This window comes from Cryptotermes secundus, unplaced genomic scaffold (assembly GCF_002891405.2).
Source record: "Cryptotermes secundus unplaced genomic scaffold, Csec_1.0 scaffold641, whole genome shotgun sequence".
Lineage (NCBI taxonomy): Eukaryota > Metazoa > Arthropoda > Insecta > Blattodea > Kalotermitidae > Cryptotermes > Cryptotermes secundus.
The window spans coordinates 397,184-412,533 of NW_019720713.1; the positions used below are offsets into that span (position 1 = coordinate 397,184).

The window sequence follows — 15,350 nt, forward strand, 5'->3', positions numbered from 1 at the left end:
GAACGTCATGTCATATTTTACCAATCAGGTATACGAGGCATTATCTCCTATATCAATAGTTTATTTAGTTAAGTTGTCAATATCTCGCTCGGTCACGGTAGCCGAGCGGTCTAAGGCATGTACTGTCTTCCCTCGCTCGGAAGCAGGGATCATGGCTTCGAATCCCACACAAGGCATCCATGTTTGTTATATTCTGTGTTTGTGTTGTTCTGTGATTGGGTAGAGGCCTTGCAACGAACTGATCACTCGTCCAAGGAGTCCTACCGTCTGTAAAGCTATGAAAATGAGAAAACAACCTCGACACCGTTAAGGTATAAGAGGAACATGTTAAGTAAGTAAGTCAATATCTCAGACTAAACTGTATTGAATGATAGAATAATTATTAAATGTTGGATAGCAAAAGTTGTAGACTGAAGTGGTCTGGCTTATTTCGATGTATTATCAGGACATCTGATTGGAGGGGCTGAGGAAAGTCACGAAATTATTCGGTTCCCAGGCAGAGATACGAATCAGATATCTCCGGAATATAAGTGAGTAGCTTTGCCGAAGACACTGAGCAGTTGGCCCCATCTCAACAGAAGTAGGAAATCAATTAGAGGAATTGCTACCGAGGGTAGAAAAGGAGATCTTATACATTTTATCTTCTGTGAGGGTTGATATGAACAATTCAAGGAATTGTGGGGAGGGGGGCCCAATGAATAAAGACAGAGCTCAAGGAAATATTTTCTGAATCTGCTCGTTGGGTCGAAACTCGCGCATGGACAGACCGGAAACTGAGTGCCGAACATAATACAGGTGTTCTGCGTCCCGTCCACTACGTCATGCCTCGTCCTCATTCCAAAACGGATTACATTTTCCGAACGCCAGCGTGACTTCGTCCGTATTGTCCTAAAATATCAAGGTGGATGGAGTTTCTTCGCTGAGTTAAAGAGTTCTGTCTTAATCTCCTACTATTCTTAAATATTATCCGTCCGGGCTAGCTCAGTCGGTATAGCGACTAGGTTATGAGCTGGACGACCAAGCAAGTGTTTGGGGTTCAGTTCTCGGCAGGGGCAAGATTTTTCTCTTCTCCATTGCGTCCAGATGTGCTCTGGGGTCAACAGAGCCTTCTATAAAATGGGTACCGGGTACTGTCTTTCAGGGGGTAAAAGGGGAGTAACGTGAAGTTGACTACTTTCCTTCATTTAGTGCAGAGGTCGAGGATTGTGGAACTATACCTCCATTCCCCATACGCCTTCACGGCATGGTGCTTAATTAAATGAGCCCAAGATTATTTTTACCTCTCTTCGTAAAGTAGGCAAAAAAGTAAAATTACCCCCGTACCAGTCTGTGAAGACCCATAGGGTTGTGAGACGTTGAGGGTCTCACATTATCTAGATAATCGGCTGAAAGATGGCGGTAAGGTTGTCAGCCTTACGCGCAGGCAGCGCTTTATTCCCCTTGAAAATTATTTAATTAATTTCTGGTACTCATTTCTGTTAGAGGCTGAGTCAACCCCATGGCCATAGTGCGGCTGGAAGGGTTAGATCAATTGAAGAAATCCAATGACTTCATCGGGACTTGAACCCGCGACCTTCCGCCTTGTAGCTTCGTCCTTACTGCACCTTGCACGTGTGGACTCAGTGTGGCTCTGCTTCCCTCAGTGGCTGTGAGGTTATACTGCAAGGGCTCCTTTCCCGCTAGGGTTTCTGGGACGCCAGTCCATGTGGCTCAAAATGTTGATTTAAATGGAACTGTTCCTGCAGAGTCTGTTCATTGCTCGTTTGTCCAATACGACGCTTCAGAAATGCTTGTGGAGAGGAATTCAGCAAAACCAATATTTGTTTGTTTTTACTCGTGGAGTGGCGTTCTTCTTGGGGAGCTGATCTTGGCTGGTCAAGAAGATCCCCGTCCTTTTCCTAACCCGAAGTTTCGTTACTGTGTTTACAAGAACCCGTCACTGAACTGTACCCAACTAAAGATTTTATCGGAGAGAATATTAAATTACACCTTGTTCAGCCCGTACTCGGTTTGCTAATATTTGTAAATGCAAAAAGATTTTTATCATCACATCAATCATGAATCGCTCGTGATATGAAGAACCCAACTTTCTTCTTTTTCTTTGCTGCAAGATCAGCTTTTGCTGCGAGGCGTAAGGAGACGAAGGCAGATGTTATTCTAATTAGAATTTGAATTATAGGGCGGAGGGAACAAAATGAAATCGTTGAATATGTTCCAAAACAAAGTTACTCATCCGATCGGACTGATGATACTTGATACTTTACGGAGTAAAGACCTTCCTGAGAAGCTGATAATCACTCAGCTTGTCTGTCATTTGCCCGACTTTTATAGAACTGGAATGTATGTTGCTATTTCCGCGAAAGCCTGTCTCATTTGTTCTAATCCTGAGCAAAATGGATTCAGTCGCTCTTTCTTCAAAATTCAGTTTAATATTACCAGGAATCTTCCTGGTGGTAAAGGGAGGCCGGCGCGTAAGGCTGACAACCACACCGCCATCTGTTAGCTGATTGTCTAGAAAATGTGGGAGCCTGACGTCTCACAATTTTATGGACCCCCACAGCCTATTACAGGGATAGCTTTATATTTTTTTACCTCCCGTCTACGCTTAGGTCTCCTGTATATTTTCTTACGCTCAGGTTTTCCGAATAAACTTTGTGTGATTTTGTCATCCCATGCACCTTTACATATTCTGTCTTTATCTTACGTTTTGATTTCATTGTCTTTAAATTTTGAATTAAGGTATATTAATACAACATATTAATAGTAATTCTATTGAGTTCCTTAAGTCACTCAGTTCGTTCAATATATTTTACGAGCTCATACCGGTATATTGCAACACGGACACAGAGGGTGGATCTGTATCTCAGCGGGATGAGTTGTCTTGCATTTTGGAAATCAACTGAGCTCTCAAGAGACGGGTGTGTGATGTCTGGTTGTTTATTGGACGGTTACAGGAAAGTGGGTACAAACGAATTCACGTGAATTCTGAAATATTATCTGTCAGTTTTCATATTTATGTCTGAGTATTTTATCAATGTAATTGTCATATAAGCTGTATTTTCTTCCCTGTAAAACACATGAGCACTAGGCTGAAAGCACCCTGCCTTTTCGTATGTTGGCAGCGTCCGTTCCCATGATGCCTCGCCAGGCAGGGTGAGCACGTGACAGCAAGCCCACTGAGTGTTGTGCGGAATGCCTTGTCGCGAGGAGGAAAATACGGCAAATTTTGTTTGTAGGACGGCTTGGAAGGAGAGTTAATTTGCAATAGAATAGGTCGTTTAACGGGTTTAGAATTTCGCAGTCTCGTGTGGAATACACAGGTAATTATTGGTTCCAATTTTGAGTTATGAACCCTCAAAGTGACACTCTAACGCGAGCAGAGCAAGTCGCCAGTGTTCTCTGTTGCTGGTGTGTTCTTACTTGGACATAAATGGCACATGTCTCGATCATGTGTTAAAGTGGGATATATCTGCAGTCAGATAATTCCATAGAATTCGTTGAGCTGTCTTAGATTTAAGGGCTTCATGTTTATGTTCAAGGAAGTGATGCAACAAAGAACGCAGAGTCGACATTGTGCAGTAAGGTAGGCTTTTGCCAAACAGAGATTCTTACAGGCAAGGAGATTACGTGTGTACACTATGTAAATGATCAAAAACTGCTTTGTTCCATGTTTTGAAAGTGAGAATATTCTTTGAATTTTGTTTGACTCGTGCGGAGATTATATTCCAATTCTCGACTTCGCGAGTGATACAGAGAGAAACGCTTCTTCAGAGTTCTTCAGCTGAAGCAGTTGGTGTGTCTCGTCACTGCTCAATGTGTGTCTGTATCTGGTGCAAATTGGGGAGTCTTAAAATGCTTGTTCTCCTGTTCTCCTGCTCCTCTACATGCGGAAACATATGCTTAAGTACTGCCAGGATTTTTTCCAGGAGGTGGGACAGCCAGAATATTGATTGAAGCTAATATTTAAGACTAGTTCCTGGTTTCTGGGATATAACGTCGTGTAGTCTTTTGAAAGCCAACCGACATTTCGGAGGAACATATCGCCTCCATATTCAAGTTCGATGAATATATCGAACAAAGAAACCGACATGAAAGAAGGTGATAAGCAGTTGATTTATAACGGAATACACGGAGTTGAAACCCAGAAGATAGACACTTCATATGGCTGCGCCATAGCTCAAGAGGTTAGTCGCTGGCTTCCCACAGCGGCGGCCCGGATTTGATCCCGGGTCTGGTGAAGTGGGATTTGTGGTGGACAAAGTGGCACTGGGGCGGGTTTTCTCCGAGTACTTCGGTTTCCCCTGCCAATCTTCATTCCACCTATTGCTCAACAATCACCCTCACCTATCATCTGGGGCTGGTACAATAGGCCAATCAGTGGCCGCCGTACCGAGTGGACCCAGCTGGACTCTACTCCCCACTAAGCGAATTAAAAAAAATAAAAAATAGAACACTTCATAACCACCGTCGCGAGAACTTGAAATCCTACACAATATTTGAGGCTGTTTTACTGACCACCCTGAAGCACCTAGGGTAGAATATTTTCTTGATAATTTTTTTGTTAATATTTGGTGTTTCTTCTTAAATTTTTATTTTTTCTAAAAATTCTAATGAGAGAGATGCCTGGCTTGTCCCCGACTTTCCCATGCCCATGGGCCTGTGTTATTTAATCCGCCATTGAATTCAATTCTGTAATGACTGAAACTATTTTTGAGCATATTTCGACCATCTCAGGGAGGTTCATTAAGAGCAGGGTGACCCAGTGGACAGATCTAAATCGCATGGTCGTAATTTTACTGTCCTCCGGATAAGCATGAAGTTATTAAAATGCGTAATGTTGCAGTGATCAGTCCTCTTGATTTGCTAGCCTACTTTCTTAAAGTAGGCTTATGCGATCTCCATGCTATCTGTGTCCCCATCAACTTTTGAATATTTGAGTCTTGGTATGTATATCATGGCAAGTTAGCCCATCTTAAAGGCGTATATCACAAATCCCTCCCAACAGTCTGTGTGTTTTTATGTGTACCTCTCTTACCGTCGGTAGGCAACGGCTGGGTAAAGTACATCCTTCGAAATGTTGCTAGACAACGGCGCGGTAAACACTTTCCCCCTGACAACGAATATACGTAACAGTAGAAGAATTGCTGGACTCTTTCTGTGCCGTCCGTGTCTCATCATATGAGAGTCTGTGGGTCTGTCTAACCCTCTGTCTTTAATAGACAACAACTCGGTGAAGACGTCCCAGCGAGAACCAAGAATTTTTGGAGGCGTCGTTTTCTATGCGGTTCATATCGCATCGAAGTCAAGTTGGCAAGTCATTCTTCCCAGATCTTCCTGTATAGTAATACTATATTGTACTCATATCTTCATTTCATTGTCCTGTTTACATGTAAATTCTACGGACAAGAAATATGACTAAAATTATGCAAGCTTTGATATCATCTAATTATAGAATTACACAGTTATTTGACTTCAGGTGAGTCATTATTTACTGAATGTTTGTATGTAGAAGGACTTTACGACATTTAAGGACTGAGATCTTTCTAATTTATGGCCTTTGATAGTACTCAGCTGGAACAAAGCGAGAAAATTCTTGTAGCAAACAAACTGATTTAGTAAAGACGTCTTACATTTGGTAAAGGAAGTTTATTTACATGAACTTAGCCTTAAATCTAGCATGAATTGTTCTTGAAAGCTAACTTTCTTGTTGCGTGATTAGTACTGGATACAGAAATAGAGCCTAATTTTTCGAATGTTTTACACGTATCTTCATTCAAAAATTCACACTGTCTGAACAACATCCCGTAATTTTGTCATGACAGATTATGGACATGAAATTTGAAGTGCCGAATTCAGAGATAATTAGCTTCACCGTTAACAATATTGTTACTATGAACACCACAACCTGGATCGTAATGCAATTTATTTTCAAACTTGTTTTGAAATTAGTATGCAATTTATTATCCTATTGGGGCACGCAGTAGCGTAGTTGGCTGAGGCACTATGCTGCAAAGTCAGAAGGTCTCGGGTTTGAGTCCCGATATGGTGGATATTTTCAATTTATCTAATCCTTCCAGCCTCATTATGGCCTGTAGTCGACTCAGTCCCTAAGAAAACTGAGTACCAGGAATCTTCCTGGGAGTAAAGTTCGGCTGGCGCGTAAGGCTGAAAACTTTACCGCCATCTATGAACCGATTCTCTAGGAAATGTGGGGCCTCTACGTCTCACAACCCTATGGACCTTCATGGCCTGTTGCTATTTTTACAGCATCCTGTAGTTAATACAAACGATGAATGCAATATCAGTATTTCTTAACCTGTGGAACGCGTCTCACTCGTGAGACTTGATGCTTGGTTGCGTGGGAAGTGAGGCATTGAAAATAGCAATTAATTCGGTCACATAAAATTCAATTACACGAAATATTCTCTGCACTTTACTGTCAACAAAACTATATTGTTAAATTTAATTATTAACAACAAAACAATATTATCAGAATATCTTACAATGTTCAAGTCCTTAAGAACTTCCATTAGTGATTAAATTACACTATGTTTACATAATCACTAAATATGCTGCTTGGAAAAAGATTCACCCAGTTTTTACTAAAGATAGACCATATATTCAGATCAAAGAGGTTGAGAATCATTGCTCCATTCAACAATTTATAAATTCTCCATGACCCTAATAGAGAAAATTATTATTATTATTATTATTATTATTATTGTTGTTATTATTATTGTCACGATTTAGGGTGTGACTGTAGACAGGGTACGGATTGGATAGAATTTATTGACACAAGTAGGAACTACTCGTATAATAAATTACAGAGTCATTGATAATCTCCAAATTTTACAAATCAGCGCTGCGAACTCTAAGTCTCTCCAGCCTGCAAAGTCTTCAACAGCCGTTCCCTAACAACGTCTTCTAACATCGGAGATTCTTCAGCTTCCCGCGCTCAGGTCCTTTATGTCCAGCGACTACCCCACAACTGAACCATCTCAATTTCACTCAACCATAGCATTAACCCTACTTAGTCTCCCTTTAAGAACTCTTGTTCACCGAATTGCCAACCCTCAACTAACTTGATCGCTCCAGTTTTCTTCCCTTCACCACTTTTCACGGGACAAAGAGGAAACACCGTTTCCAACAATCATTCTGTTTTTGTAGACATGTTTTTCCAATCCGTTACCTAGCAACGGGTTGCATCACGTTGTTTCAGTTTTGCCTGCGTGTATGTAGCGGACTTTACCTAGCAACGGCTGCTGTTTACAGAGTCACCTCTTAGCAACGGTTTTATAGGCCACATTATTTTATTGTTGTTTCTTCTTACATGTGCTAACTTTGCAATTGGCATCTTCTCTGTTAAATTTGCACGTAAATAAAGAACTGAATTGAATTATCATGAGGTTAATATTATGTTTCTACAGTACATTAAACACAGCGAGTGTCCGTTTCAGTTTGAAATTCTATGTAGCCTACAGAGAGATCCAACAGAAGCGAGACAAAATGTCTCACTAATGTAAGACCCCCGTTTTTGGGACTGCGAGGGACAGCACGCCTATAGGCTGTAACCAGAAATGGAAATTGAAGCAGGTGCAGGCAGACACCATCAGTTAAGTTTCAGAGTGCCACTTCTTAAAGAAGCCTGAAGACGCCGTAACTCTTATCCCTAACTACGATATACGTCAGAGCGAATTCTCGAACGTAACCTGTGCTTGTCTTTGCATGCCTCTTCTGCTTGTCTGGAGCGGCTATCGAGTCTGAGGAACCATTTCCTTTCCTGGCTGTAACTTAAAAGAATCATTGGAGGATCATCGCTACGAACAGCTGAAGAGCAATAAGTCTACTTAACACTCCTCAGAGAATGTCGTGTTCACAGAAGATTCAGTTAAGAAGAGGCACATTGTTAACCGGAAATGCTGACTTGAGGCCACTGGAGGTTAGGAAATCATGAAGCTTACAGCAGTAGATGTAACCTTTGGAGACATTCTTTCTGTTCCAACCGGTGAAGAATGACATTGAATGCTCACATACATCTTCACAGATCATGGACTTCGAAACGTTAGGGTTTATCTCGACGTTGTTTATTCCAAGGAAAACGATACTGCGCCTCATGTCTTGGTCATACACAATTCTGTACATCTGCTCCGGTACGGGAATGGCGTCATTGTTATTCAGATCTTTTGTGAGGAATATCGGATGCTCTTTATTGCTTTTATCACGCAGTCTTGCCACCTTGTGAAATCCAGCATAAACAACGAGATTGGTACTATGGACTTTGGCATATATTCGTATTTTTTCTTCCAGAATTTTCCAGTTGCCAGCATTGAATGATTGCCACTGCGGCACTGTGTTGATGTAATGCAACGTTGCCTTCTGTTGAGCGTAATACACGAAATCAGCGTAAGCGGCCAAGTGTCCCTTCTCGAGACTCTCTCCTCCTCGACTGCTGCAATCGATATATCGCTGTGCTAGCTCTTCAGAGCCAAGCAAGTTCGCAAATATGGCATACTGCCCGCTTCTGCAGTTGTAAACTGATTCAATTGGTGGTTTAAGACCCTTAAAGAAGCCGCTTTTTCTGAAGTAGTTCTGCCTGGGTACATTCCTCTGGCGGTTCTCCACTCCTTGCACGATGATGAACTTGATGTACAGTGTGGTGTGGCGCTGAGGATCGTAACACACCTCCATTAGTCCGATGAACCCTGTGTTCACCTTGAATCCGATGGAGTGCTTATCGTATTGATTCATATTGCACTTACCGGTTTTTACAATTGAGGACTCAGGCGTGTCTTTACATGTGATGTTAGGGAAACTGGTAGATGTTCCATCTATCTTGAACTTCTTGCCTGTAATCCAGACATGCCTGTGGTAACTCCTCTAGGTTCATCTGAAGGAGAATATTAAAACCGCTCCTTCTCCGAACTTCAATATGCATCTCGTTGTGTGTCTTACCATACTTTCCAAATGGGGCAATCTACACAAAAATAACAATAATACTCAATTAGACAAAATATACGCTATCGTATCAACGTGTATTTATTTGTGCAGTTCTTATTGCGAATTTTTTCGATCTTTTTAGGTGATCCTCAGATTATAGCCAACTAATAACGTAAGTCAATGAAGTGTGTCAAATCATTAAATATGGGACCATATTTTTATAGAGATTATATTATTAAAAATTTCAATTTATACAATAAAAATTACAAGTTGTGATTAAAAAGGTTAAAAGTACTAAAAGTGTTGGAAATATTAAAAGATATTAAAACACGTTATACGTCGGCAAATTTTGGTCTGCTCTGTTTCGTTTCTAGAAGACCGAAATTATCGGCTGTGGGGATTCGTTGCGCTGATCACGCGACACCCTCTAGCCGCTGAAGTTAGCACTAACTTCGCCGACAGGCAGCGGACGCTCAGTCGGTATAGTTCGCTTGAGGACTAAAACCACGGAGTTTTTCTTTGTTTGTTTTTCTTTCGTTGTGGTTGAGATGGTGGAACTGCTATTGGTGGGGACTTGCTGTTTTGGGCTCCTTCTCAATGTTTTAAATCGTGTTTTAATTTACACTCTTCTTGTTCCGTCAAGGTGACGGAACCGTTGCCATGGTATTACGGTCATCACTACGGGAACTTAAGAAAATACACAGCACAATAGCCACGAAATACGCAATCCCGCATAAAATACACTTGAATGGGATTTCTATCCAAAACATTGCGGATAGATTTCACAGAGCAATAAGAAAAATACCAGAGACAGACCTTACATAGCAACAGAAATTGAGATGGACCACAACACTACAAGCCTCCAACACTAGCAGTTCGAACATTTCAATCATTAGCCGACTCATAACCTGTTTAATATACCTTTTAATATTTTTAACATTTAAAATATTTTTAATAATTTAATATTTTCATTCTTTCTAACCACAACTTGTAATTTTAATTTTATAAGTTGGAAATTTTATTAATTAAATTTCTATAAAAAATGGATCCATATTTAATGCTTTGACACAGTTCATGGACTTATTCTATTGGTTGTGTATTGCCTGAGGATGACTTAAAAATGTCGAAACATATCGCAAAAGGAACTTCACAATAAATAAATGCTGATACGATAATATATATTGTCACGTGTTGGGTGTGTAACGCGACAAATAACTTCACGCCGTTTTGAATCTTGCGCATTTATTGCACATTCGCTCTTACAGTCACACAATTCACAGTTTCACAGTTACTGTCATCGGCAGTATCACAGTTGCTTCTCCTGCTGGAGTCACTGCAATGCACTCGATAAAACTTGACTCGTAGCTGCTGGACTTCAGCTCATACTGAATACTCAATCCTCCATACTAGTAACTCTCTCGTAACTCAATACTCACTACTACTGAATAGTGTTCGCTGCTCCTTATTTAGTCAGATTCAGATTGCGACTGACGGTCAGTCAGTCAGTAAGTCTTGGTATCGAGCCCAATCTGTGGCTCATGACCAGATATTATTCATTACCATTTGATAGTTACGGTCTTATTTTTGTGGGGCGCCCTCTCTGACGAGAGGACGGGCCTGTCTTTTGCATATTTTGCTGGCCCTTGCCAGCGCAGTCTTTCTCGGGTCCGAGTCCGTTGGGACTCGCGACCACATTTTACTGTCTGAGATTTGAGACTTCCCTTTTCGTCTCCTACGACTCGCAGGGTCACGTTGGAGGTATTCTACCCCGCCTCCAGTTCTCTATGTTGTCCGTGGTGCTTCTTATTTAGGCTCGGCACGAACAACATAGAGAATATATTGCTTCTCGGCAACAGATATCAGGTATTGTTGATGTCCGCAACATCGGACAAGGTGAAGCCCGACACAGAAAATATAAGAGGCTTAAACTTGGCGACGGTCAGGCATACGACCGTTCAAGTGACTAGGCTACTGTGGTAGCGAATATTACTAGAAATAGGGCAAAATCTGCTGTACCGAGCCTGGATTGACAGAGGACTTGTATATATCGTACATAGAAATAGGAATTAAGATTAAATTGTAAATATATGTAAATACTGACAATAGACTTACTAACACAGACTATGACTGACAAATGACAGACCCGACCTCTCGTCAGAGAGGGCGCCCCAAATGAACAGGACAGTAACTTTCATATAAAGAAAAGAAAAAATCTGGTCATGAGTCCCAGTCGGGACTCAACACCAAGACAGACAGACTGACTGACCGTCAGTCGCAATGTGACTTTGACTTTGAGGTATTGTTGTCAGGTGTTGCTTCCTACTCATTGCCTAGCAATAGTCGCTGCAAGGACTCGCCTGTTGCGTGATGTCACAGCCTAGTGGGGAGGGGGTTTACCGAATGTTGCGTAATGATGGGAGGAGTGGGCGTACGTGACGTCACTCGTGGAAACGCAGAGTTCACGTGACACCTACTACCTGTTCCGCCATCCACGTCACAATATTTTGTCTTATTGAATATTATGGTTATAGTTGTGTTGACTGCCCCATTTGGTAAACACTCTTCGGAAATTGATTGTATTTTGTATTCAGGTGAATAGGATGCAAAAGAAACCTAACTGTTGGATCCCTCACCAGGACTACTTTGAAACCATAGATAATGGCTCACCTGAAAACACAAATAACCAATGTCTGAAAAGCTGACGTTTTAATAATCTCCGATGATGGACACACTTCAAAGTAACAGCTTCAAACAGTATGTCACAGTATCACGAAAGAGCAACAATACTGATAAGCATGCATGACTTCACTGTAGTGCTCCGTTTTTCTTTCTTCACTGAAACTGGAAGGACTCGAAGCAACTCAGACGGTATAGCATACTAAAAGCTGGACGGCAGGAGTTCAATTCCCGGGAGCGTCCCGACCGACACTGGGCCCAAACCAGTCTCCTATCTAATGGGTACCAGAGGCTCTTTCTCCTGGGGTAAAGCAGCAGGGGCGTGAGCTGACCACTCACTTCCATCAAGTCGAGGTCAAGAACGTTGGAGCCATATACCTCTACTACCCTCTTTGTGTTAATGGCACAGTGCTTATTTAATTAAGCACAGGGATATTTTTTTTCCCTTGGCACTACAGCCCCAGTAGGCCTAGGCCTACCTCCATCAACTTCTCCGTTCACTTCTCTTTTTCTAGATATTACACATTCGGTAGGACTGCTTGGGCGGTTGATCAGCTCGTCGCAAGGCCTCTACCTGTACACAAACACAGAAAAACGCACACACACACACACACACACACACAAACTAAACATCCATGGCCTGAGTGGGATTCGAACCCACGATCCCGGTTTCCAAGCGAGCGAAGACAGTGCATGCCTTAGACCGCTCGGCTACCGTGACCGGCAGGGACAACTTTAGTTTACTGTGATTGGAATGACTTCCTATGAGAATTATGAAGGGATGTACAACTATCATAATGGAATCACACACACACACACACTCACACACACACACACTGCCCCTCTCCATCTCCCTCTCTGCAACAGTTCCTAAGCTGACACCTACAAAGTATTTTCAAAATTATTACTAACGAATTTCCCATAATCTGAGGTAGTCATTATGAAAATACAAACGAATTTGCGTAGTTTGTATGTTAACGCTCTAACGCAAGAACGAAGAATTTTCTAAAACCGAAACTTTGCACACGTACTTGGGAAAATCTAAATCGTGCTTTTTTACTTTGCAACTCTTCTGATTACAGGCTACAATTAAGGAATTAAAAACAAATGATATTTCTGTTCAGAACGCAGATGGCGACTATAATGATTGCGTTGTCATGGGGACAAAAGGTGTATGCACTATGCACGAGTACTGACACGCATTTGGTGACTCTCGACTGGGTTTGGATTGGTTAATAGATTTATTGACAACTTACAGGTCGTAACTATAAATAATTATAACACTCTCGCCATCTCCATAATTTACAGTTCACTAGAGGACACAGTCTAGTGTTCTCAGTCTGTTACTAGGCGTTTCCTGGTATCGGCTCAAACAATGCCTCTGGCTCCAGCCCTCTCTTCACGGACTCCCGTACAGAACTGACTACCCTAAGTTCTGAACCTTCAGGTTTAAACATCTCTGCACGGACCACATAGAAAACACAGTACTTCTATTGCTGCGTGCGTGTATATTACGGGCTCACCTAACAACGGACGCTGTATACAGATACACCGCTTAGCAACGGGTCTATATGCCACAGTACTTTCGTTTCTGTAAATAACGTATAAAATTATATACGTGTGACATTCCAAATAAGTGCAGTTGTTTCAGTACCAGTGCTGCCCTCTAGTAGCACAAATTTCATACAGTGTGTGTACTGACCTCTGATGCTAGCAGTGCTAATTGTGAAACTATCTGTGAGGTTATGTTATCATGTATTCAACAATTTTGTTGTCCGTATTCACTTGGTATTTAAAAAATGAAGCTCCATACGAATATAAATTATAGATTTTTAAAACATTAGTGATAATTCCTTCCTAGGGGTCGCATTATCCTGTGGATTATACGTTTTATATTTTCTCGTCTGTTTACATCTGCCTCTGTATCTCATTTTACTTTCGGTACATCGGAGCGTAATAATTTTGCACATGGAGATAAAATGCAGCAGGAGTTGCATAAAACCTAAGATTTTCACGGTGTTGAAAATTCATAGCTTATTGTCATCTCCCGGGCTACGATCTCCTGTCGCTGAGCAGCTTTTGTTCTGGAGATCGGTATTTCACATTTCGAAAACATTCATTATCTTCACCGAATTCTTTCGTAAGTTTCCTCAGTCACTTGGGGTAAATGCTGGAACGGTACAACGATTAGACCACTATCGCTTCATTCCAACATTTTCTAATTATTTACTTATGTCATCTTGCAATTTGACGCCGTGTAGTCTGACAGATTTGCAGAATGAACCATAAAAGAGACACTACGTAATGTAGTAAGAACTTATCAACTTTTAGGAGGAACTGATTGCCTGTATATTCAGGGTAGAACGTGGAAACGGCGTGTTCCTCCAAGCAGCTAATAGTCGCCCAAGAAACTCTGTTGCGCCACAGTCCAGAACACTGCAAAATAAGGTAAGATAAAGTTGTCCCTGTGCTTAACTTATTAAGCACTACGTCATGAAGGCGTATGGGGGAATAGATATATAGATCCACATTTTCTTGACCTCGGCAGTAGGTGGAGATGAGTTGTCAGCTTCACGCCCCTGCCGCTTTAACGCCGGGAAATAACTCCATTTTCCATTGGAGTGGAGGCTGGTTGGATCTCAGAACCGGTCTGGAAGACGCGGAGAAGATAAAATTCTTGACCTTACCGGGACTCGAACATCGACCCCTCGGTCATCCAACCCGTAGCCAGTCGCTATGCAGGCTACACTATCCTGAGAGCAAAAGGTTAATTTACAGAGTTGAGACACTAGTTCTATGCCGCCATCAAGTCTGTCTCCGCCCAAATAGAGGAAGATGAATGGGCCACAGAGTCTGGAAATGAACAGAAAATAATACGAGTACGTATATGCTCTTGCAGTTGCCGCTGTACCGTACCTGAGTCGCAGGATGCTGATGTCTCTTTGAAGGTTTTTTGTCGTTTGTTAACAACGAGACTGTTTCCGGTACCAGGACAAGCCAGCAAGAACTTCTCTTTTGCTCTGAAGTGAAGAATATCCGACTCTGGTGTCGGTAGGAAGAAGCGGTTGCCATCAAGCGACCCAGAAGACTTCAGGAGCAACGGCGAGTCCTTGTCAAGGTCAGAGTTTATCCGCAACGTGCAGCCTGCAACATTCATTCAAAATGCGATACTGGATGAACTGCACTCTGAGTACTGCAACCTACATTTATGTAGACATGAGGAGTTGCAGTCAACAGTTTCAGGAGAAGTTAATATAATTCGATAGTACACGAATATAAAAGTAATGTAGGTGTGTGCAAACAAGAGCGTTCCATGTGCTTATCAAATTTCCGTTGTGGTAGTGGTGGTGGGCAAATTAGCAAACCAAACAAACATATAGTCCTGTCCTCCTTCAGGAACCACCACTCGCTCAGATACTCAAAAAAATTCCCGAAATATTATGGAACCGTAAGCTTAATTACCGTCTTCACAAGAGCCCGCCACTGGTTCATATCCTCAGCCAGATCAATCCAATCCATACCACCCCATACTATTTCTCTAAGGTCCAGTTTAATATTATACTGTCACCTACGTCTGTCTCTTCCTATTGGCCATTTTATTTCTCATTTCCCCTCCAAAACCCTCTTTGCATTCCTCTTCCCTCCCATGCGTACTACATACCCCGCTCATCTTATCATCCTTCACTTAATCATTCTAATTATACTTGGAGAAGAGTACGAGTTATGAAGCTTCTCGT

General features: G+C 41.8%; 1 protein-coding gene across 1 annotated transcript in view; it reads right to left on the reverse strand.

Moving 5' to 3' along the window:
- Positions 1-6,432: 6,432 nt before the first annotated feature.
- The window catches only part of LOC111871907, a 29,655-nt gene continuing 20,737 nt past the window's right edge, over positions 6,433-15,350 (reverse strand). The window contains exons 7-8 of the mRNA XM_023865305.2: positions 14,530-14,757; positions 6,433-8,846 (exon numbers count right to left, since the gene is read on the reverse strand). Coding sequence (XP_023721073.1) covers positions 7,885-8,846; positions 14,530-14,757 — 1,190 coding nt within the window. The 3' untranslated portion in view covers positions 6,433-7,884. The remainder of the gene's footprint in view (positions 8,847-14,529; positions 14,758-15,350) is intronic.